The sequence below is a fragment of the Haliaeetus albicilla genome, chromosome 2 (genome assembly GCF_947461875.1).
Source record: "Haliaeetus albicilla chromosome 2, bHalAlb1.1, whole genome shotgun sequence".
In the NCBI taxonomy this organism is placed as follows: Eukaryota; Metazoa; Chordata; class Aves; order Accipitriformes; family Accipitridae; genus Haliaeetus; species Haliaeetus albicilla.
Genome location: NC_091484.1, coordinates 79438752 through 79463229, shown reverse-complemented (window position 1 = coordinate 79463229; position 24478 = coordinate 79438752). Strand labels below are relative to the sequence as shown.

The following is a 24478-nucleotide window of genomic DNA, read 5'->3' as shown; positions in this document are numbered from 1 at the left end:
TGGAATGGCAGAGGGGTTATTTTTGGCTCCCTTTGTGGCATTAAGGTTTGAAATGTGAGAAAATGAAGTTGAACCGAAAAGTAGTGAGAGTTGAATTGCTGCTGTGCACCTGTGGGAAGTGACCACCAGCCAGCAAAGGGAAACGCATTAAAACACTTGAAGAACAAACTGGTAATTAGGGCAAATGCTGTTTTGGGGAGGAATATTTCTTTTCCTGTGTTAAGAAATGAAAATTGTGACACAACTGTTGAACAGAAATATTTGAAGAGGATGATGAAGGGGCAGATCTTAAGACAAAAATTTGGAGCAAAGTGGAGAATCCCAAGACATCGCTGCTGTGTCAAAGTCCTGAGGGATCTGATAAATCCAGTATGGGCAGAGAAGAAAGAGGAGAGAGATGGGGCAGTGGTGAAACATGGAGCCATAAGATTAGTTGCACGTTCAAGAGGCTGTCTCTGTATCAATAAATGATCACGGTAATAGGATCTGCCTTTCTACAGCCCTTTGCTCCCGAGGAGGCACAGCATCCTCGCCGCAGGCTCTGTATCTTGCGTGTGGTTTCAGGTTCTGCACCTGCAGGAGTGGCTGGAGAGGGAAGCTCCCCCATGTTCATGCAGCCGTTGCCTGCATGGCTGGTTGTGCACAGGAGGAAGGAGATGTTGGTTGCAAACCCCCATTTTTTTGTCTTTGCAAGGGCAGTTAGTCATCCACTTCTGCACTAAGCAGAATGTCAAGGGAATGTTATTTCCCCCCTTTCTGTCTAATTATTAATGTCTCTTAATACCACTGTCTCTCAGCTATGCTCAGGCAAGGTGGCATGAGCGAGGAGGCTTTGTATCTTAGCCAGGTTAATTTATAGCACTGATGGATGCAGTGTGAGCTGCTCCAGCTGCCTTTGCGCTGAAGCGGATGAGTGCACACGCAATCCTTCTGCAGAGGATGCAGTGCCTGCGTGTGAGGACAGTAGCGTCGTACGGCGTTTCAGCTCTGCCCCGGCTCTTTGTTGACACTCCAGGGATTTCTGGGAGGTATTCCCTGAACAATTTGGTTGTATTATTTCAGACTAAAGTGAAGCATGTTTGTTTTGAATATAATTTCAGGGCATGTTCCGAGTAGCTACCTGGAGAGTGCAGGGGGTGCAGGTAAAGCTTGCTATGGTAAAGCTTTTTCTATTGCTAGCCAAAGCTACAGGCATTGCCAAGCAATGGGGTGCATCTCTGGTTTTTGTGGAGGAGTAATGATCTCTAAGGGGGTCTAACAGAATTTTTTTCTAGGAATATCACCGTGACTTGAGAAAATATTACAGTGGTATTGGGGAATAAATTAAATTAAATCTGTGAGCGGATCTAATGGATCAAGCTGCTGTGAGCACCAGATCAATCCTCTCCTTTCTGTGCCCTGCTGCTGTTGTGCACAGTCAGTCTCTAAGGCTGCAGACACTTTAATTGCCGCTTTCTGCTGTAGTAATTGAAAGTTCAGCTTTCTTATGCAGCAGGAAACCCCAGCATTTTGGGTGAGGTAGTGTGGAAAGCAGAGGAGGGATCTTCTCCAAAGCCTGGCTGGCTGGGTGCTGCTAGCTGTGCATGCTGCTTGCTTCCTGCTCCAGCCTAAAACCATCAAAAGGTGGTTTGAATCAGCTGCAATTTATATGTATATTTAGAAACCTGTGACAGCTCCCTCCATACAGCATCTAGAGTAAGCTGCTGTTGGTTTATAACTTTGCCTTTTTTCAGCTGGTGTGAATTCAAGTGCTTGAAGGCAGCAGAGGAAGCCCTCGTGGTAAGCTGTGGGTAGGGAGTGTGTGCAGGGGAAGGCAGCACAGCCTGGCTGGAATTGTAAGCAAAAAGCTCGGCAATTGGAAGAGGAGCAGTGATCCTCATCTGCTGCATCCATCAAATATTGCTTTAGACCCCTCCTCGTTTTTTTTGTAGAGTTGGTGATGAGCTTCCTCATTGCAGAGCAGCGACTGTTCCTGATGCTGTGGGAGGTTTATGGCCTCTTTGCCATGTGTCACCTCTGCCCTGTGGCTGGGGGTTTTCGTCACTCTGCTAATGAAACCGAAATCTTGTTTACAGACTGTCTTGCAAATAGGGAACCAGCATTAATTTCTCTTGCTGGGAGTGGGGGGGGAGAGGGAAGCCTGACTTCAGACATCCATTTCAGACCTTATTTGTGTTCCACTTGCACGCTGATCTGTCTGGTGGATCCTGATTAGCGGTGGATGATGGCAGGGAGTAGAATTTAGAGGGCATTTGTGGCAGTGATGAGCAGGCTGGAAATGGTTAAGTGCAGTTATGCTGTCTCCTTGAACTGTACTGCCATCCTCATTATCCTGTGTTCCCTTCTGCTGAAGTACAGGAGGCACCGTATCTCCTTCTTCCCAGCTCAGGACATCCCCAGGGAGATTCCCGCACCCATTCTCATGCTGCTGAAGGGCAGTGTGCCTGCTCCGCGTTGTCCAAGAAGGTGCTACGAGGAGAGCCATAGCAGTGGAAAAGTCCCTGGTTGAAGGCACTACGGGACTTGTTGCATGAAGTTGTGTTTGCTGGTGGTGTGCTTGATTTTTCTAGGAATATCACCATGTGGGTAGGGAGCCGGTCTGTGCTGGCTTCCCCCAGCACATGCTCCTTACCCACAGGAAAATATTTGGGTGGTAATCGGGAATAAATTGGAATTGGGGATTTTGGGCAAGCTCTAGAAGGGTGGTGGGATTTCAATATGAAATTATTTCAGCATACAGGGAGAAGAAAGATTTGCAGCAATGCAAAGAGTGCAGGCTTGCGGTGGGAAGAATGGCCACGGCTTGATGTGAATATTTTTGCCAAATATCTCTTTAGGATTTCAGAACCTGCTTATAACCCTCCTGGATAAAATTCTAGCAAGAATGAGGGGAATGCAGGCTCTACATGTGTGCACTACAAGTATGAAGAGATGAAAGGAATGAGAAAGGACTTAAGAGCGCAGGAAGGTACTTCCCACAACTTTAAATAACGTGGACTGAAGGGTGTCTAAATATTACCTAGCACTAAGCTCACACCAGAAAGTTACAGCAGGCTGTGTGTGCTCTTATCCAGCCAAGCTCATGGTCTTTATTGAACAAGAAATGTCTGTGCAAGTACCACAAGGTTACAATGGACTTAAAAATAAAATTGTAAACAGGGAGTTAAAGCTGAACTAAACATTGGTTTTAGGAATGATTTTTTTTTGTTTATTTCTTTCTAAAAAGAGAGGACCATTTTTCTTGCCCTTTGATCAGGAGCTGAACTTGAACAACTCCAGTTGCTGATGAGCCTGAACCAGAACTGAGCTATTTCCTGGCTCGTCTGCCTGTTTGCATGTAATCTAATTTTTAACCCAGGTCACAGAATACAGTTTTAAAGTTCATATAGTCAAGATGCATGTGATAAGCTGCTCACTAGAGAAATCTTTCTGGTCCTTTCAGAGGTTGGGAATAAGTTTAGCAGGTGAATAATTTTGGTATCCTGAAGTTGGATGTCTGAACTCTCCAGTGAAGCTTTTAACAGAGCAAGGAACTAATCAAAGTAATTTCTGATCTGAAAGTGATGTTGGTCATGTTCTGGTTATAACCAATTTTTGCTTGCAATTTTCCAAAGAGAGATGAGAACCTATTTCAGGGTTGAAAAAAAGACTTTGAACGGACTGACCTGGAGGGCTTAATCTCTTTGAACTGGGTGAAAAGGACTGCAAACCTTTGTGATGTGATGAAAGACTTTTCTTGAAAGTCTTTTCTTTGGTCTCTGAGCTGTTCCTAGTGAAAGGTGGATGAATGTTGGCACAACAGCCCCCATATGTTTGTGGCAATGTGAATTGTAGCCAGGTACTACAAATGCTATGTATTTATTACCAGGTAACTTGGGTAATACTTCTCCTGGAGCTGGTCACGCTCAAGGAAATAAAGACTTAATCTGCTATCTGCTAGAGCTGCGACATTTTCCTTTTCATTTGGAGGATGATGGGGGAGTTAAATCCCAAAAGCAACAGCTTCCAGGGAAGTTGTTCATTCATTGCATTTGCTATAACAATATACTCTGCAAAATAAGGGCAGATGTGGTTGTCACGGAGCATACTTTGTTCAGTGGTTGAATGAAATTAGTTAATCAGTGTGAGAACCAAACAAAACCCTTTCCAGCTCATTATTGTTAATGCTCAATATCTGTGCCTGTCTGGATAATAAATATAATTGGTAACTTGACTAATAAGCTGTTAGTGCCAGTGTATGGATGATGCAAAATGAGCCTCTTTACAATACTGTAACACCCTGTTAAAGAGAAATTTGATTTATGTTACTGCACAGTGTTTCTGGAGCTGAAATTAGACCCTTTGTTGTGCTGATCGCTGTTTGATTCCTGCCGTCTTGTTTTGCAACCTCTTAAAATGTCCAGAATGATTACTTAGGAGAAAGAAAAGGGACCTGTGGAAAGCCTGCTGGCGTGTGCTCCCTGGACTTTTGCAGGTGATCTGCTGTGTCGTGAGCCAGCCGAGTGTGGGCTTGCTCACTTCCTAAACTTTTATCTCTTCTGTCTGCCTATAGTTCCCTTCAATCAATGCAATAATACCTGTCCTTTCTTCTGGATCCTGGAGTGTGGGATTTAACTTCAGGTCCCTGCCACAGCAACACAGTGAAGGCATACATGGCTGCTGGCTGTCCTCTGTTTTGCTCAGTGCCCTGATCTCCTTTTTCTCTGCAATTTAATGCGAGGTGGTAATTCAAACATGGGATGAGGCTTCTGAGCTCTGTTATTGATTGCAACTTGCTGTTTGCTCTCTGAATTGATGCAGTTACCAGCAATAAAAGGGGATATCAGCACTGAGTGGCGTGATTGCCTCCGAGAGGAAAATTAAATTTTCCTTGCCCATTCTTACGTTTGTTTATGGTGCTATCTGTACAAGCAGTATACTAAAGGGATAAAAAGGAAAACAGGCTTAATTTAAAGGTGTCATAATTTAAAAGTCATTTCAAACTGTGCATTGCTGTTTGCCCTGTGCCCTCCGGGAGGGTTTCTGGGCTGCTGTTTGCTCTGTCATTTCCAGAGAGGCCAAGGCCTGACAGATCAACTTCTTCTTTCAGAATAAGGACAGCGGTGAACGTGAGAACAAGCAGCTCAGAGAAGATGATGAAGAGGAGACTGTCAAGCACAAGTAATTATTTATTTATTCCCACTTGTCTCTCTTGTATGTATTGTTCAGGTGCTGCTCTCATGTTTGCTAATTAGGATCTTTCCTTGGCTTCTAACATGCAATTTTTTTTTTAGTGTGAATTTGATCTCATGGTGTAAGTGATCTGAGATGGGGGAATAAAGATGAAAAGCCTGGGGCTGACTTGCAGCGTTTCTGGGGGTAGTAGGGGGAAGGTGCTGCCATCAGAGGCGTCAGGAGCATTTAGGCTGCCTTGCTTTAGGCTCCTTTGAATTCAACAGCCATTGCTGCATCTCTGTGCCCTGCATGTGTGTCATTTTAGGTGTGGATATTTTTTTTTCCATGAACGGAGGCCCTCAGGGTACATGTGTCTGTTTAACTGTGGCCCACCGCTGTTCTCTCTTGTCACCGGAAAATGTGAGCACAAAACTAACCGAGGCGGGGTGTCACTCCTGGCAGGACCAGCTGACTGTGCAGTTGGTTTCCTGCCGGTAAAAATGCCGTCAGGTCTCCTTTGGAGACGATGGGGGGTGAAGTTTGGTTTGAAGATGCAGGACGTAACCTTTTCTCATCACTTTACTGGCTAGAAACCTCCTCTGTGGGAGGTGTGCATCAGAGATGCTGCTGCAGATGAGCATGTGTGCTCTGCTGAGAGAGTAAAATCCTCGCCACTTTTTGGGAATAACTCCCAGCAGAAAATGCATCCCTTCTTGAGAACAGCCTGCCTGGATTTGGGGCTGGGAGTGCTTCTTGAGAACCATCACTGAGACTGAACTTTGTAGGCGCCGTGGTTGGGTTTCATGCCGGAAGAGGCACGAGGTCTGGGCTGAAGCTGAAACAGGAGCTAGAGGTCTTGGAAATGATGATGAATAATGAATAAACAGCTCTTGAGCCCTGCCACTCGATATGCAGCGTGGTGAGGTGATGCAGCGTGCGGTGGTCCGCTGACGAGCAGCATCAGGCCTTGGCTGTCTCTACCATGCAATGAGCTGGCATTGTTGGGCTAGCAGTGATGTGCTCCTGCTCCCGAACTGGAATTATGTATTGGTCCACTAAATCTCTGAAAAAAAATTTTTTTTTCTACTCCGACTGACTTTCAGGCTGGGGTTTGTGGCTTTTTAGCCACTGCTGAGCAGCCTGGAGTGTTTCAGAGGTGATGTGGTTTCATACCAAGTCTCTGGCAACACTGCTGTCAAGTTGGTAAATCACTTTTTCTGAAAGTGCTTGTTTGTGAGCTCTTATGGCAGGTTCTGCAAAAAGCCTTCCCCTGCTTGTGGGTGATGCCCTTGAAACTTCACTGAGGTTATATGTAGAGAGCAAAGGTGTTGAGTAGGAACTCCCTGCAGATGTGGGCACAAGGCTTCTCCTGAAATATGTGGGAGCGATGCCTTTGGGGAGTCAGCTTTTGGGGTGAAAAATTTGCTTTCCAGATAGATTTTCCTGCGGGAGTCTGTAGCTCTTTGTCCGCCTATCCAAGTACAGCATGTTTTGTCGGGATCCAAATGTAACTTTGCAAGGCAAATTAGAGCAAGATCTGCTCTGCAGGAAATGTTTGAATCACAAATTTGGCTGAGATGATTCTTAGCTTTTGCTTTACTTGTTGAATGTCCTTTTTCTGTCGCCAGAATTGGATGTGTGTTTTTAACAAGATCTAGAAGGCCGGCGAGCTGATAACTTGATTTCATCTTAGATTTTTATTTCCCAATAGTGTAGCTGAACTTTCTCAGCCCTTTGAAAAAGGGAACTGCTGTGCACTAATGCCCTGTTGGCTGGTGGCAAAAGGTAAGCTGAGATAATCTGCTAGCGTTTACCCTAAATTTAAGAAACAAGGGGTCCTGGTAACTGAAATCTGCCTTCCCTGTGAACCACTCCCTCGCCCCAAACAAGCATCTCAATAGCTGTGCTGCTTTCTCAAGCTGAAAACCACCAAGAGCACACATGGGGAGGGGAAATCTAGTGGTTCAATAAATAATCCTGTGGCCTGTACACAGGGTTTAGGTGCAGTGACCACCCTGAAAAGCTGGCAGCACCCTGGGCTTTTTCTGCAGGGTGGTTCCTTCTCCATCCCTGCAGCTGCACCTTCTGTGCCAGCCTGCACCCGAGACCATCCTTTATACCCTATAAAAAGGACAGAACTGCCGGGCACTGGCTTTACTAATATTTTCATGCTGCCTATGTGACGACACACTTTTTGGCAGCTTCCTGTTTTTTTTCCGATTGACTCAAATCTCCTCCCCCCCCTTTTTTCTTTTTTTTTTTGTTCCTTGTTTTTATCTTTCATGCTGCAAGCTACCACTGCAGGAACAAGTGCTGACGAAGCCCTCTGTGAAAACCCTGATACACTCGCAGCAATTTCAGCTCAGGCTATCTCTGATCTGAGCTCTCAGGGGAGTTTTTATCTGTAAATTGCAAAGAGCTCAGGTTATTTTATTTTTTTTAACCAGTTATGCTTAGCCCACTGACCAGGAAACACCTTCCACCACGGTGCAGCCTGCAATCTGCCTTTGCAAGGAACAGGGTGTGGGTGGACTTTGGCCCTTCCGCCCCATTCCCGTGGGGAAAAGCAGTCGTTTTGGGGTTTGGGGATCTGCAAGGCGAGTGCTGTGTAAAGCCATGGCTGGCTGGAGACTGGCATTGCTGCCCCGCCGGGAGCAGAGAGGCGTTGAGCTTTGAAGTTGTGTTGCAGTTCTGCAAGCGTAGCTCGTCGGGGATGTTAAAAGTGTAAATAAAAATCCAAAGTAGGGCTTGGAGAGGGAGGGGGAAAAAAAAATCTTCAACTCTTCACCTTAACTAGAAATTAAGCTCCATGAGCTGCTGTTAATCAGCTGCTGGTGTTTCAACACTTAGTCATCCTTTAAAATTACAGCTCTGTGCTGTGCCGCTTGCAGAGATGAATTTCTGGGAGGAGCTGGGGAAGGTAGGGGTTGGGAAATGCAATCTCTCCCCTTGCTGTGGGAAGAATGTCACAGGGCAGGTCAAAACCACTGTCAGACTTTTTTTTTTACACAAAAAAATACAGCAGTGAGTCTGCTCAGTGTTGGCTTTAGCTTGGCAGGACAGCCAAGGCAGTAGCAAGGATAGCTGCTGTGCGGATGTGCTTCCTTACATCTTGGAGTGTGGAGACCTTGATGGAGAGCTTCCAAAGAATAGAAAAAAAAAATCAAATATGGGTGACAGCAGTGTCTGCTTGTAGGCTGAGCTCCGTACACGTGGTGCGTTTGATCGACATCTGCGTGGACAGCTGAACCTGTTACCACTGATGGCTTGTCCTGATGGACGCAGTGCAATGAGTCAGGCTCCATCACCACCCCAAATCTCCCACGTTGGGGAGGTGCTTGGCCCACGGCAGGAGGAGGTGGGCACGGGCAAGGCTGTGTAGTGTCGCACCTTTTGCTCAGTGCCGGAGAAGGGAGAACAGGAGTTCAGATGGCTGCATCTACCTGGGTAGTAACTAGTGGGGGTACTGGATGAGGAGATTCAGGAGCCAGCAGGACCTAGGCTCCCTTCTGAAGATGCTTGTCCCCATTTTGATGCAGTACAGAGCCCTTCTCCCCTCCAGGGCTGTGAGGATGCTGTGGACCTTCCCTCTGGTTAGAGCTGTGCCTGTCTCTCTCTGGAGGAGAGAGCAGGGAGATGATCTGCTTTCACAGGGAAGGCCCCATGGAGCTTCAGCTGGTCCGAAGCCTGGCTGCACCTTCCTAACAGAGGCTGTCGATGTGTTCAATGGGTACCTGGTGACCCTGGCTTTGCCTTGGACAGGCTGGGTGTCCCTCTGCCTGTCCCCCAGCGGCAGGGTGCAGGGGTGATGCAGCTGAAGGTCCCTCCTACCCAAACCTACCCCAAACCCTGGTCCCTCCTGCCCAACCCTTGGCTATGAGTTCCCAGCATCTTCCCAGCAGTCCACTCTTTTTCAGTAGTCATTGCTGGGAACGCATCCCCGCTGTAACCAAACCACAGCATTTTGGGTGTTGATTTGTAGGTGCGTAGAGCTCCATCTGACCTGCCTGTAGGAGAGCTGTTGGTGTGGTGTGGGGGCATGGCTGTGCATAGCCCTGAGCTTATGTGGAGTGCCTTTTTGCTCACAGACCTTGTGCTGGCTATGTGTTGAGACAGTGGATCTGAACCTGGTTATTGAAGTGTGGAGTGCAGCAGAGTCGTGCTTGGCACTATTTTGAGGCTGGCTAGGAAGATGTTGAGGTCCTGTGGCCATCCGAATGCTACCAAAGTACCTTCAAGGCCTCTTTTTGGCTTGAGCCTCATGGGTAGCAGGTAGTTTCTGACCCACCACCAGCTGAAGAAGCTGAAGAAACCCCATAAGAGCATGGGCGAAGCGTGCTCTTGCACCAGCACGCGGAGGAGGGTAGCTGGGTGCTGCAGGCAGGGTCAGGGTTTGCACATCAGCCAGCTCCTGGTGCTGCATCACCAGCCTGCGTCCCGTGCTGCAGATTGAGTGTGGGTTTTGTCCCAGTTGTATTTACTGTTCTTGAAGTTGCTTGTGTCTGCCTGGAAAGCACTCAGCTGCCTGGTAGAGCAGTGTGGGAGGCCAGATGGCCTCGTGGCACCTGACTGCATTTGAAGAGCTGCTCTTGCAGCTCTCCTGCAACACCTGGGAATACATCTCTCCCCATCTGTGCTCCCCCAGGAAGCATGTCCTGAGAAACCAGCTGCCTCGGCAAGTTTTGGGGGCTTGTGGTGTTAATAGAGGCATTTGTTTTTTTGGCATTCCCCGAGTGCCTTTTGGCAGCCGCTTGGGGAGGAGGATGTGCTCTGACATGCTCAGCTATTTGAGCATGAGCAGCCCTCTTCCAGCAAAAAGAGATTGCTCCTCAGAGGGTGGGTGCTGATGGGTCTCTGCCTCTGCTTGTTGCTTGCTCCTTTTCTGCCTTGGGTGAGGAATTCAGGAACAAAGGCAACAACTTTGTCCTCTTGATCAAACAGCAGCTCTGGACCTCTGTGTTAGAGACATGTCTATCCTCCTGCAAGAGAAGGTGCGAGGAGAGCCTTGACTAACATGGTGTGTGTTCGGGATGTGGAAGTAATTTCTTGGTTTCTAAGTTGGAGCAGATGCGGATTGTCTTGGTGTGTATCTTGGTTGCTGGAAAGGTCACTGTGTGCCGTGAGGCAGCCTGGAGATGTATGGACCATGCTTTTGATCCCGCCCAACTGTAGGGAAGCCTCTAGGAAGGTTGCAGCAGGAGGTGGTGCACCCAGATGTCAAAGCTGTCTGCAAGGGAACAGGCTGGGTAGGAAAGTGAAGTGCAAAAAAAAAAAAAGGGGGGGGGGGTTGTGAAATTAAGTCCATGCCAGGATTGATGGGTGTTGTATAGCAAGGCTTGCAGTGCCGCAGAAGGGTGATGGTGCTGTAGAGTTCCCTCAGCACCCATGGGTGATCACGCAATGCCCTGTATGTGCTAAGTGACTTTGTAGAGAAGTGCAGCAGGCTGGTGGGGGGGTGAACAAGGGGAGCAAAGAGGGTATAAGGGTCCAAGCCTGAAATCTCTGCCCAAATGCTCTTCATCTGGTTCTTTCCATGGGGCCTGCAGATGGTAGGAAAGCAAATAAGCTTGCCAGTCAGTTAAACTCACTATATGGTGAATTTTCTCTGGAAAAAAAATCAGGGGAGCTGTAGAAAAAGCTTGAAAATGACTTCTGCTATGTGGTTTGCAACTGGAAACAGAAGAGGGAAGTGTTTGCTGCCACTGAAGAGGATCTGAGTGCTGCCCCAGGGGACACCTTCACCGCATGGCCCCGCAGGTACCCCAGCGTCCCTGCTCCTTTCACGTTCTTCAGCAGCTCGGCGTGGGCTCCCTCCAACTTGGGCCCCAGACCTCCTGGATTGCTCCTTAAGTTGCCTGCTTTGCTGTTCTTGGTTGTCTGGCTGTCTTGTCGGTGCTTCTTCAAACCTTCTTGCCATCGTGGGGTATGTGATGAAGCAGAGGAGGGTCCACCAAACCACCACTCCTTCAAGGATTTCAGACCTCCCTCGTATCTTCTGTCGCAGTAGTTTCTTTATGTGTTTGAGTGTGGCTTCCCAGGACCACCCAGGAGTAAGTGAATTTTGGAGATGCAGAGAAATAAAATTAAATTATTGTGCTGGTTCCTCTTTAAAGGACAATGTGGAAATGGTTGCCCAGGACAGCAAGTTGGAGTGGCTCTTGCAAAAATGGAAGGCTCTGAAAATGGGGGCTCTGGACTAGCTTGGGAAGGTCAAAGGGTAGCAAATTCTCAAACAAGATGGTATTTTTTCAGGGCTTTGGAAAGAAAATTGCCTGAAATGGCTGAGATATGATTTAGAACACCCAGGACTGCCCTAAACTGCTTCCGAAGAATGGAAAGGCTCTACCATGGCACTTCAAAAGTAGTCGTCTGGGATCTGGGTGTTTAAAACCACTTTGTTTGATGCAGCAGAGGAAGCATCTATTTTTTATTTCTAGCTTTTTCTTCTTTTTTTCCCCTAGTTATCAGGTGCCTAGAGACGATGCTGAGGAGCACAGGAGACATTTAAGAAGGGTGATATGAAGGGCTTAAGGGAGACTGAGAGGTGAAGAGCTGTGGAGGACACCTGCTTCTGATCCTGGGCAGAATAAGCAGGGTCTGCAAACACTGCTGGACTCCTGTATTCTCCTGCTAGTATCTGTCCTGCTGAGGTCTGCTTGCCTCTTTCACCTCCAGAAGCACTAAGAAAACTGTACTGAAATGTCCCAGCCAGCTTTCCTCGGCCCCTAACCTTGTCCTCAGAGAGGTAAAAATAGGAGGGTGCTCTTGAAGCAGTCTAGTGGGTGCAGCTTCAAGTGACTGTGATAGTAACTATGGGAGCGAGGATGCTGTGACATCTAAAGAAATCACCGTTACAGGGTTTCTTGGCAAACCTGTTCCCCATGCTCCTGATGCAAGGACATCAGCAAGTGGGTGCTTCACCAGAAGGCTTGGAAAGATCCATTCATCAGCTGAAAACTGGTGTTTGCTCCATAAAGCCCTTGGGACTGGAGGAGTAAAGCAAAAAACAACCTCGCAGACTGCTTTGAGTGTCCTGTATTTTGCATTGAGATAGCTCTTTGCATTCTGCGCATACCCTGCATGCCGTGCTGTTTCCAACCCGCCTGCTTCAAAGAAAAGCTGACTCTCTTCTTCCCCAGCAAGGAGCTCCGGGCTGGAGTGGAAAGTGGATTTGAGGCATTCCTGGCCCAAAACAGGGAACCTGCCACCCCTGACAGGCTTTCAGGAGATGCTGGGAGGCTGCGTGTGCTGCTTTCCTATGTAATCACTGCAGCTACCCAAATCCTCTTGCATTCCTAGGAGCTTCCAGCACAGACCTGCACTCACTGCTGGCCATAAGGTTATAACTACCTCCATCCGTAGCAGTCCTGGCTGGTTTGGGCTGAAATGGGCTGGGAAACACTGCACAAGGTGCTCAAGTTGCTGGAGATCTTCTGGGTTGGGCACATGCATCACTTCTAAGGAGATGCTGATAAAATCTGCTAGTGACTGTGCACAAGCTTGACCCCACCCTAAAGCCAAATGGTTCAAACCCAGTTCTTGTCAGGGTGCTCAGTCCTTCCGGAGAAGTGTTAAGCGCTCACATTAGTGCTGGTGCATTGCCCTGAGGTGCCCTCCACCCCTGGGAGCTGCACTCCCTAACCTGGCTCCTACGTGCCCGTTCTGCCATGGAGCTTGTTGTTAGCTCTGGGGTTTTTTTTTGTTTTTGTGGAAGCTTGGATAATTCATCACTTGTAAAGCATGCTGGGCTGTCTTTCTGGAACGCAGTGCTAGAGGAACTGCTGGCACCTGAACTTTATTTAACCCACCTCTGTGGAAGACCAGCAACTTCTTCTAAATCTATATATTTTTAACCCTTGCCTGCCTTCAAGTTACTTGGGGTAGCACCGCCCTGCTCCTCATCTCTCTGTTTTTACAGACGTACTTGTGCACAGAAGAAGGGGGAGATAAGTGTTCCGCTCCTGCTGGTGCGTGGTGAAATCCCTGAGCCCCCCGAGGAGGCACCCGTGGGGACCGCTGGGCACCGAGAATTACCAGAGGCAGGTGCGAAAGCTGCTCTTGCCTTGCACAGTTAATTAAAGGGATCAATTTTTGTTTGTTTTCTCCTGCCGCTTGTGGTTGTGCACGGGTTTAATAAGGATCTGAAAGCACCGGTGCCAGGTGCAGGGGGATCTTCTGGGCACAGCCTCGTAGCCCATCTCTTCGCCCCCACATGTCGGCTGCTTCCCCTTCTGCCAGACCCGTGCTGCTGCTCGTCCCATCTGCGGCAGAACCTGCCAAGTTGTGCCTTATGGTTTTCTTTTTTTAAGCTTGTGGATAAACCTCCAGTGAGCATGAGCAGTGCTGGACTGCAAGGCTTTTGTTTGCAAGCTGAGGTGGGGCTTTCTGGGTGGGAAGAGTGTCAGGGAGCAGGTTTAAACTCCAGTTCCTCTTTGTGTGTTCCCCAAGTGGTGCTGAAGCCCTGCAGCAATGTAATGAAGGGCTGGACACCCTTCTTGTAGCAGGAACCAGACCTCCAGACTGTGTGTCCCTTGAAATGTGGGATCTGGGAGTTTCTGGTGCAAACAGAAGACCTCTTAGCTCTCTGCTGGTTTGGCTGTGGCCGAGCAGCTGCAGCTCCCATTGCATACGCAAAACGATGATTTTAAAATATTGCTTGTCAAGGTGTAATGGTAACATCTTGCTGGACCGAAAGAAACAGCTCACTTAGCTCATAGCCCTCTTGTTTTAGGTGATCTGGCTGTAGGGAGTCTGGGTTTGGATCTCTTTCACCTGCAAGTAAATCTCTCTAAACATGAGCTAGAGACCAGAAAGTCTGGGAGATATTGAAAGTTCGCATTCTGCAGGCTCTGCCACTTTGTCAGATAAATCCTCTCCAGTGAGTGTAAGTCAGCCTGTGGTCAGATGTCTAATATCGCAGCCTGAGGTCCTGTTCCCTCCTGGATGAATTAGCTGCTCCTCTTCCTCCCCTGGCCTCCCAGGTTAGCAACAAAATCCTGCTAAGCGGAGATTGTCTGTAAAATCATGGAATAATGGTGATTTCTGTATGCCTGGAGATGGTATCTCCTTCTGCAAAAAAATTATCACTTGATCCTCCAGGATCAGCCTTCCTGAAAAAAACTGCCTTTCTGGCTGGGGATTGATGGTGATCAGTACAGGTTAATTTAATAAATCCCTCTTCACAGGATATGTGTGTGTAAAAATACACATAAAACTCGGCACAGCAACCTGTGTTTGTGTGGTGAAGGTGCTCTTGGTCTGGGGGAGGTATTGCAGCTACATGCTAATCTCTCCTGTGTTTCTTTTAAGCATTCTTTCTCCCAGTGCTGGGGAAGTTGTTCCTGTTTCACGGTGTTGCAGTGATGTGAGGGCTCGTGGGACTTGGGCTTGATTACACAAGAAATGTCTGCAAGTCTCCTAATCTGCCTGGCCCCTGGTTTCCAGTCTGCTGGTTGCATTTATCGCAGGTCTTGCTGAGCTCCAACCATGTGCTCCCACCACCTCCGTGGCACTAGCCGTGGTGTGGGTCGGACTCTTTGGAAGTAGATTCACCTGCTGGAGAGGGGATGGGATGATGTGGGAAGGGTAGGACCTCCCTGCTGTGCTCCAGGGACCTCTGAGGTTGGGGTTTTTTGTGCTTCTCAGATAAGTGTGGCCATCTGACCGCTGACTACCTTTTTATCACCTCTTCTGGGCTGTAGCTTCTTCACCCTTTATTTTGCTGCTCTTTGCTTTGACTGTAAACCCTTGGGATGGGTTGTATCTCACTTGCTTCTCCATCAGTAAAGTCTAGCAGGGAAGTGGCCCCAGGTCTCAGCTATGTGCTGGAAAGAAGAATGGTAATATTCAACCATTGATTTTCCTGCCTGATAAAAGTGCCCTCTCCTGTGTTTGCATCTGGGCTCTCTGTGTCCTCTGCAGTGGCACAGCCACCCTCATTGCTGCCAAGGGCTTTGCTGACAGCTGGGGCAGGAGCATTGCTGGGCAGCAAGTGCCTTAGTTTCTATTTAAACTGATTAAACCCATTGATAGTGTTAAATGAGTTTAAGCTACTTAATTTGCCCTGTGGGCTAGTGTACTGTTACATCCAGCAGCCTGCAGAGCGCATTGTAGGTATGTGTAAGCAGCTGGAGGTGGGATAGGGTCTTGCGAGCTTGATTTTTCAGGGCTGTGGTTTTGGAAATGCCTGTGCTTGAAGCTTGCAGGGTTTGACTTCATTGGGAATCAGCCTGGAGGTGCACATGACTGAGGTTGTCTAATGGTTGTCCATTTGAGGCCCAAATTATTTGGGAGATGTGTAAAAAGAACAGCCTTGAAATGGGGGAAACCAGCATCTGAGTATCGGGGAGGTGTGTGCACTGGGGAGAGGGCTGACTGCTGACTCCTGAGCTCTCCTGGAGAGAGGTGGAAGGACGGGTGAACTTCTGGGTGTCATTTGGATATCATCGTCCCTGTCGCCACCAGCTCTGCCACGCATTTGCTCAGGAACCTGAATTTGCTCCCCTTATTTGCACCACGTGGCTGACCTGCACCCCTGTTGGTAGCACTTCTAGAAGCATCTCTGGTGACTGGGTAACCACCTTGTACCCTAAATAGTCTTTTTTTTTCCCTGTCCTTCCTGTGTACCCTCCTGGGATCATTTTTTTCCCTGATTGTGGATCTTCTCTGGTGTTGACATCCTGAGTCATATCACTGGGTTGAGACCTAAAAGGGAGCTGGTCTGAAGTTCAGAGCTTTGCAAGGCAGCTTGGGTCTAGCTGCCTCTGCTTGGCTTGCCAAGACATTGCCTTTATTCTGCTGAGCTCCAGGCTGACCCTGCCTTTTCTGACTTGTGTGGGTCACTGCTGGCCCTTGGCCGCTGCCTGCAGCTGCTGATGCAGATGTGCCCCTCGCTAGCGAGAGCCCATGGTCCAGGGCAACGTGGATGTGTCTCACTGCTCTCTGCTCTTCCCTTTCCTCCCCAGGGAGCTCAAACTGCGGAACTACGAGCCCGAAGATGAGGAGCTGAAGAAGAGGAAGGTGCCCCAGGCCAAGCCGGCCTCAGGTGGGTGCAAGTGGGAGTGTGGGAGGTGAAATGAGGGAGCACAAAAGCAGAAGTGTTGCCAGTGGTGGTGCTGGTGCCTGCGGTGAGGCCCCCGCTGCTTTTCTCTGGTCCAGAGGCTTGCAGGCAAGGCAGATCATGCAGAGCTCTTTGCAGGGATTCACTGACTGCTGTAATGAGCCTCTCTCTAACAGCACATCCTACCTCCTCCAGCTGGTGAGCCTCCTTCCCCAGTGGTGTTCCCAGAGAGAATGAGGCAGCACTTGGTGGTCGTGACGACAAATAAAACAGCACGGGACTGTGCATCCAGCCAGCATGCTGCAGAGTGGATGGGTTTTACCCTTTCAAAAAATGAGGTGGCTTGGAAACCTCTGTGTTCCTGCTTGCTCCAACCCAAGGTGGAAAAGCCACTGGGATGTATTCTGGTAGAAGCTTGCTTGTGTGAGGGTGGTAGGTCCTAGGAGATGAGTGTCTGCAGCCCTTGAGGGTGCTGGCATGTCTGAGCAGCCATGGTGGGAGCACTGGAGCTCTCCTGCTGCTGCTGGGCAAGTGTGATGCTTGTAGCCCCTGTTGCTTCATCATCCCTTCTCGCCTGTGGGGACTGCACACCCGGTATTGCACAAGTGGGGTGTGTGTCTGAGCACACAGAGTCCAGCCCCAAACCAAAGGGTTGATACTCAGAGGAACTGAGCTCTCTCTGGAGGATTCTCAAGGAGATTCAGGCTGGTTTTTGTTTGAGTTACCTTTAAACAAATATTAGTCATGAGTCCAGGGTGTTCAGTCTGCTATTTCCTAGCACTGAACCTCTGTGCAGCTCTTCAGAGGGAAGCGAAGGGTAGAAGTCCCCTTGATCTTGAAATATTGAATCTTCCTGGAATAGATATCTTTAAAAACACCCTAAATAAAAAGGCTGCCTTTGGGAGCACGGCAGAGATCTGGTAGGTAGGATGCTGACACTGCGCTTTCTTTATCCTTTTGTAAAAGTTTAAAACTTCCCCGACTCTTCCCTGGCGTGTGGTTTGGAATCGGGAACAGCAATTTTGACCATTTCCAGTAAAACTCGTGCTCTCTGCCAGCCCTTCTTTGAAGCTGCGGTGCCCATCGGCTGCGGTTCCTGTGTCTGGAGTAACCAGCGTGTCTGTCCTCAGCCACTTTGTGCAGGGGCTGAGGAGGGAGGAGGATGGAGGAGCTGGGACTTAGTGTGGATTCATCTTAAATGTGCCTTGGGCATATCTGTTCAGCGGAGCGGGATTTGCCCTTCCTTGCACAGATGTCTGAGTTGAAAGATGGAGGGCTGTGTTCCAGGTGTGCTTTGCCATTATCCCCAGTATCTGCAGACTTTTATGTAAGGTCTGGGCTGGAGCCTGATTCCTCCAAGATGTCTCAGGCGGTGGCCTTGTAAATGAGTCACGGTGAGTCAAATTCCAGTTTGAACACCTGCGGAGCAGCTGATCCCTGCAGGTCTTACAAAAAGAGGACTTGAACCCAGCAGACTTCTTGCTGCCATTGCTGTTTGTGGCCTTTAATGGTTGTTGGGTTTGCATCACTTTCAGATGATTTTTAGGAGCCTCTGACAGGGTTTGGGTGGTGGAGGGATGCGTGTGCCCATGTGCACTCACTCGTACGTACCATACTCTTAAGGCAAAGATATTCAAATGGGCTTTTATAAAAGCTTTTTGTGAACCAAGCCCAGAGCTCTGGTGGGCTTCCCTGTACCTTGTCCCCTTGGTGTCCTGCCGCTGTGCCCTGTGCTGATGCTGGTCCTGTTCCCCCATCTAGTGGAAGACAAGGTGAAGGACCAGCTGGAGGCTGCCAAGCCGGAGCCCATCATCGATGAGGTGGTATGTATACTCAGAGCTGCTCTGTGCCGGGTGCATCTGTCTGTGTCTAGGCTTGAACCTTGCCTGCAGCTCTCACTGGGTGTCTCCTCTTCCTCCCTAGGATCTGGCAAACCTGGCCCCCAGGAAGCCAGACTGGTGAGTGTCTGCAGAGCCCTGCTCCTGGGGAAGGGGTGTTTGCATCACTGGTGGGTTACAGTCACCTTGAGGTTGTCCGGGTTGGGTTAAAAGTGCTAGAAATGGGAAACCTAGCCCTGCTGTTGAGGAAGATGCAAGGCATGGGGCTGTCTTCCCTTTTCCTGCTTACACCGAGTGACTCCACTGATCCCTTTGGGATGCTTGTCACCATGGTGGCCTCAGTGACAAGGGATGCTCTGGATATTGGGTTGGTTTGCCCATGATCTGCCCTGGTGGCAGACACACACTCTACTCTGTGGTGCTCATAGGAGAGAGAAGGAGTTTGTCTTCCTCTGGGAAAGGTGTAACATGGCCCCTGTGTTCACATCTGCCTGGGGTGAGGATTTGTTCTGACGCTGTCACTCCCCTCCCCAGGGATTTGAAGCGAGATGTAGCCAAGAAACTGGAGAAGCTGGAGAAGAGGACGCAGAGAGCCATCGCTGAATTGATACGTGTGTTATCCTGCCGCAGGGATGGTGTATGGGGTCACCAGTTGTTCCAGAGGGATTACACGATCCTTATTGGGAGCTCGGTTCCTTGCTGTTGGGTTAGGGAGGGACTGGTGGAGCTTGATCCCCTTCCCAAAAGGGTCTGTGAAGCTGTCCATCCCAAGTAGCTTCCCCAAGGCCACACGCATGCTTGGCTTGCGCAGCACGGAAGGATGGTTTGTGGGCTTGGGGGTGGCAGTTCAAGTCCTCCGCTGTGTAGGTTCCCCGGTACAGCTGCTTTATTGCTAAGCCACTGCTGTTTCTCATTTGCAGGAGAGCGGTTGAAAGGGCAGGAGGAGGAGCTGGCATCCGCTGTTGGGTCAGCAAAGCAGGAGGGAAGCGACTCCGACTGAGGAGGTCCATCCAGCAGCCTCGGACCATGGCTCTGCGGGTTTGCTTCTGCCAGCAATGCCGATCCCATTGCTCTCAGGTAGAGGCACCTTGTCGGGACACGCCGCTCACCAGCGTTCTGCTAAGAAGCCCACAAATCCTACTGTGCCTGAAGGAGAGGGGCAGATCCAAGGAGCCCTGCTGTCCCCTTTTGGACTATGGCTGGCTGTTGAGGAACATTTCATAGATAGCTTTTGGGGACCACGGGGCGCTGATGTGAGCAGGACAGACACCCATGTTAGCTTGAACCTAGGCTGCCAGGACTCAGAGTGAAGAAGATGTGGGCAAAAGGGCTAGTGCCAGAGAAGGTAAATTCAAGCTAACTCTCTTGTCGCTTGCTGGGTAAGCAAGAAGATGCCCACACATCCAACAGCCCTTGGAGAGGCATGACCATTTCCCAGGGGACTGATGCTCCCGTTCCTGCACAGAGATGCCTTTTTCAAGGTGCTCCTTTTTGCAGAAGAGCTGGCGTAACTGCCATGTGGGGAACAACGAGGTCTCTTGCTCTAGAGAACTGGCTGTGAGTATTTGGGAACATCCATGGTCAGACCCAGCATGTGCAGAATAACTCTGCTGGAAGGGGCTGTGCAGCTCGGGACTCTGTTGGCTCTGCGTCCAGTTGAGGTTAACGTGGGGTTTGTTCTGTTCTCTGAAGTTTCCTGACTCTCCAGGCTGTGCAGCATGTACTACTCCTCTATATGTTTTATAATTGACAAAGTTTGTTAAATCTTTTCATAATAAAACAGTCTTGCAGCGGAAGAAGTTGTCACTTGTTCTGCAGAGGTCTGGGTGGAGGCAGCTCACTTCATCTCCCTTATGTCTGGGGGGATTTCAGACCATTGTGCACTGGTCCCTGTCCCCTTCGCTTCCCCAGGATGGGGAGCAGCAGGCTTCAGTTCACGTAAGTTTGAGGTGGCCGAGCTGTAGCTACAGCAGGTCAAGCACAACTCCTGGGCCGGAGCTGTGCCATGGATGGGGCAACCTGGGGTGATGCCAACCCCATGCTGCTGGAAGTGAGTGGGTGGGATGCTGCAGAGCAGACCCTGCATCTTCCCTGGGAGCCTTTGCTGTGGCTCTTGGAGATCTTGCAGGATGGCTGCCTTGGTCAGGCCTGATTTTATGGGCTCCTGAATCCTCTGTGTTTGATTCAAAAGTGTTTTTGTCCCAAGGTAAAACATCTGGTGTGTATAGCTTTGACAGTGGTATTTACAGAAGAGTTCACTTGTGATAAAAATAGCTGTTCCTGTTAATGCACGCATCCTGCTGCTTTTAAAAGCTGTTGAAAGGAGCTGCTGGCAGGGAGAGGTCCTTCATGCAGCAGCAGCCTGCCTTGGAGGGGAGTAGTATTTCTGATCTTGTGCCTGCTGGAGTGTTGGTGGCTGGAGCTGCCATCTCTGATTGTCACCAGCTAGACGAGGTCCTCATGCAGGACAAGATCAGTCCCAGCCATGCTGTATACAGACTGATCGATGTTTGTCCCTCTGCCAGGATCTGCTGCTACTGCCTGCTGCTCCATGGTTGCATGTGGTGAGGACACCCGAGGGGCTTTCTACCTGCAAGAGCCCCATTCCTGCTTCCAGATGATGGGCTAGGAGCAAAGATCTCCTGAAACATCCTCTCGTTCCTCCAGCTTCCATGCAAACACGGCTGCTTAAAGTCCTCCATCCCCAGCTGCCTCCCCTCTCCTTTGGCTTGCCTGTTCCTGGTATTTGCAGCCATCCCTGCTCCATCCTCCCCTCGGGCTGGTGCTTGTCACCCCTTGGAGGGGCTCTTTCCCAGGTACATGGGGCCAACAAGGAGACAAACATCTCATGGAGTGAGATGGAGGGAGACCTGTACCCACCTGGGCCAGTGAGTATCTAGCACCAGGCTCTAATGTTGGTCTGTGGTTGTGGAGTCCCTCTGGGCTGCCTAGTGGAAAAGCACCTGGGATGAAAGCCCAGCCATCTTCCCGGGGGTCATTTTTGGGCTATTTTTATTGTTTTGCCCTATTCTTCCCTGGGCAGGAGGCAGCTTAGTGCTCCTCACCCTTGTCCTGCCTCAGACTGTTTCTGGGCAAGAAAACCAAGATCTGTCACCAGCGTGAAGGTGCCAGCCAGGCACCCTGTGCTGCAGGGGCAGGTGGGTGCTGCTTGTCCTGGGTGCTCTTGGCCATCAGGTAATGAATGCTGCTCTGTGGGCCCATCATGAAAAATGGGGGTGGATCTGCTGTATGGGGGGGACATCCTTGGCACTGGGCAGAGCATGTGGTGATGCTTCAAGGATGCTTAAAAATGAAAAGGACCCTCCAACTCATGACAGTGATGGCTTCACCACCACCAAAGCAGAGCTGCCAACAATTGAGTCTTCAGTGATCACTCCACCATGTTGGGTATATTTGTAGTTAGTTATTAATGACCTGGGCTGTCACACACCTTAATGTGTGTTTCTTCATTGGGAAGGAAATTATTGAGCGTGAACATGTGTTCCCCCACAGCCTTGTCTCTGTGAAACGCCCTGTAGATGTCAGCAAATCTCTGTGTACAAAACCACGCCATGTCCGGCTGGTCCCAGCAGCTGGACTCTGTACAAAGCTGAGCTTTGCATCCCCAGCAGCTGCTCCGGCTGGGATGCTGCCGCGCTCGTCCATCCCTCTGGCTGCGTGGTACCCACAGTGCCCTTCCCTCCCCGGCTGGAGCTGGACCGATGGCTTCTGCTTTGCAAGTGTCAAATATAAATACGAACACACCATGTGGAGGACAGTCCTCTGCAATGGTGGGAAAACAGAAGAGTTTTCTCTCCTTGACTTTAAAGGGACATAAATTGCCTTTAAACCGCTTCTGGTTGCAAGCACAGCTCTTCCCAGAGCAAACCTGTGCTCCACCGGGCAGCAGAAGCAACCTTCTCACCAGCCCCCTGGCAGAGCTGTCTGCCCTGCATGGGCTGACGTTTTTTTGAGCTCATTTGCAGTAGTGTTTCCCCCCTGCTAAAAAAATTTAAACAATTAAAAACTGCTTTTCTCATGCAAGGAAAAGTTCTCAAAAGAATCATTTTCACTTTCAGCTCTCTGTGAGAATGTCATTTGGAAATGAAAAATGAAAACTTTCTTTTACGACAAGCCAAAATGAAACTTGCTGACTTTTCCACTGCTTTCCACCTTTATTCCAGCCTGAAATTAAGCCGGTATCAGCCCCAGACCCCTGGGCTTGGAGACCCAGCTGGGAAGGGGGAGAAGCCCATTCCCAGGGGGATGATGGGATGCAGACCCTAAACTGGCACGTGGGACCTGGGACCTGCTGCTGGAGCCTCCCATCCTTGCAACTTTTGGGAGCATCCCTACCGCCGTGCTGCCGGCTCGGAGGCACTGACCCAGCTGCAGTCTCTTCTGGCTGGAAAATACCTGCCCTGAGTCTTATTTCTTTTGCTTTGCTTGAGGAGACAGATTCTTCTCCCTCTTTCTAATATATACATTATTTTCTTTAAACCTTAACACTACTGTTTCCCAGCCCTGCACGATGCCCTGCTGCTTTAGTCCCCATGGGGAGCACACCTGTAAATAGTGACCCATCTCCAAAACTGGCTGTGAACATACTCTTCCCTCTGGGCAGTGGCCGCATCACCTGGAGCAGAGCTGTTCTTGCAGGACATGAGGGGCTGGGCTTGTACCTGGAGTAGAGTGGTGGGGAGGAAAAGCAGGATCAGGCTTATTTCCCTCTCTAGTGGGGCCTCACAGTGGAACATCGCTTATCCTGGCACAGGACTGGGACCCTATCGTGAGATGTGGGTCCCTGCGTGGGGCTGGGATTCCTAGCGTGGGGCTGGGATTCCTAGCGTGGGGCTGGGATTCCTAGCGTGGGGCGGCCCTGGGGCTGGTGTGGAGGTGCCAGGGGACTAATCCCCCCATCCCTGGGGCATTCCCTTCCCCAGCCTGGGGGAAAGAGGAGTGTGTGGGGAAGGGTTGGGAGAACAGGACCATTTTGGATGTAACACCGAACTCTGCATCCTATGAATTTCATTTATTCCCTGGCTGTGTGGCCAGATGGTGAGGGGTTTTCTCCCTTTCAAAGGTTGTGTCCCAAGCCTGAGTTTGTCCTCTAGACCTTGTAAAAAACAGTGCTGCTTGTGGCCCAGAAGCAGTTTTCACTTAACCACGGGGTTATTTTTTTGCTTTGCAGGTGTCCCAGGGACCCACCTGAAGCCCCCTCAGAGAGCGCAGTGCTCTGTGCTCCTCCTGTGCCTGTATCCTTGGGATGTTGCTGGGGCAGAAACGTTTGGAGAAACAGCCCTGGTTTGCTTTGCCCTGATTTCCCTGGATGAGGGGAGCTCCTCTGAGGGTTGGGCTGGAAGAGTAGGATGAGACACAGCAGAGCCCCAGGGCTGGGGAGGTAATTTGGCTCAAGGTCATTTGTAAAGTGGATAATGAGACCAGAATTAACAATTTTTCAGGCAAAGCAGATCAGAAAGTCCAGGGGAGAACAGTAAATAAATAACCCAGCAAGGTAATCCCTTCAGCTCCAGGGAAATCAAAGGCTTAAAATTCACCCTGTGCCTCTTGGGGGATTTCTCCGCATCACTGAGCTGATGTTCCATCTGTACCACCAGATACCAGAGGAGGCATCTCATCATTGAGCTCCTTTGGACGGGGATGCTTTTCATGCCCTGCTTTTTGAAATGGGGAAAGCGATGGCCCATGCGGATCTGCAGGAGTGAGCTGGTCCTTCTGGAAACCTCAGGGTGCTTTGGAGTGGATGTGGGGAATTTTCTCTGTTGTGTCTTCTCCTTTTGCCTCCCCAGCAGCAGTGAGAGCAGATCCCAGCTCTTTGCAACTGCACAGCCCTGCCTCTCCCTCTTACAGGCTCTGGTGGTGAACAACAGCATGATGTCTGTCCTCCATCTGTCCCTCCCAAAGGCTTTGGATCTGCTGTCCTCACAAGAGACCATGACACAGCCGTTGTCTCCTTTGGGTTGAGTGTGCTGCAACCTGCAGTGATTCCCCCAAACCAAGACCAATTTCTGGCAGACACCTGCATCTAGTAGAGCTAATAATAATTCAAAACTCCTAACTCATGCCAATGTGGTGGTTATGTGGGCAGATGCAAGGAAAAATGAAGCTACAAGTCCACAGCACCTTAGCTGGGTCTGATGGCGTGGCCTGTTGTCCCATGTGTTGTCCATAGAGGTTGGAGGCACCTCTGGAGATGCTCTAGTCCAACCCCTGCTCAAGCAGGATCAGCTGGAGCAGGTTGCCCAGGACTGTGTCAAGCTGGGTTTTGAATAAATTCATGTGTCTGTTGAGGAAGCAAAGTGCTGGAGAATGGAGCTGCTGCTCCCAGGGCCAGACCTAGGAAGCTTAGCTGTTACCTAACCCAGAGTGAGACCACCATGGCTTTGGCAGAACGAGCTGGAACCGT

At 49.8% G+C, this 24478-nt stretch overlaps 1 protein-coding gene across 1 annotated transcript in view; it reads left to right on the top strand.

Moving 5' to 3' along the window:
* CCDC12 (coiled-coil domain containing 12) overlaps positions 1-19855 on the top strand; it is a 41658-nt gene extending 21803 nt beyond the window's left edge. Inside the window, exons 2-7 of the mRNA XM_069778402.1 lie at positions 5090-5160; positions 16119-16198; positions 17975-18036; positions 18137-18171; positions 18586-18662; positions 18972-19855. Of these exons, the coding sequence (XP_069634503.1) occupies positions 5090-5160; positions 16119-16198; positions 17975-18036; positions 18137-18171; positions 18586-18662; positions 18972-19051 (405 nt within the window). The 3' untranslated portion in view covers positions 19052-19855. The remainder of the gene's footprint in view (positions 1-5089; positions 5161-16118; positions 16199-17974; positions 18037-18136; positions 18172-18585; positions 18663-18971) is intronic.
* The last annotated feature ends 4623 nt before the right edge of the window (positions 19856-24478 follow it).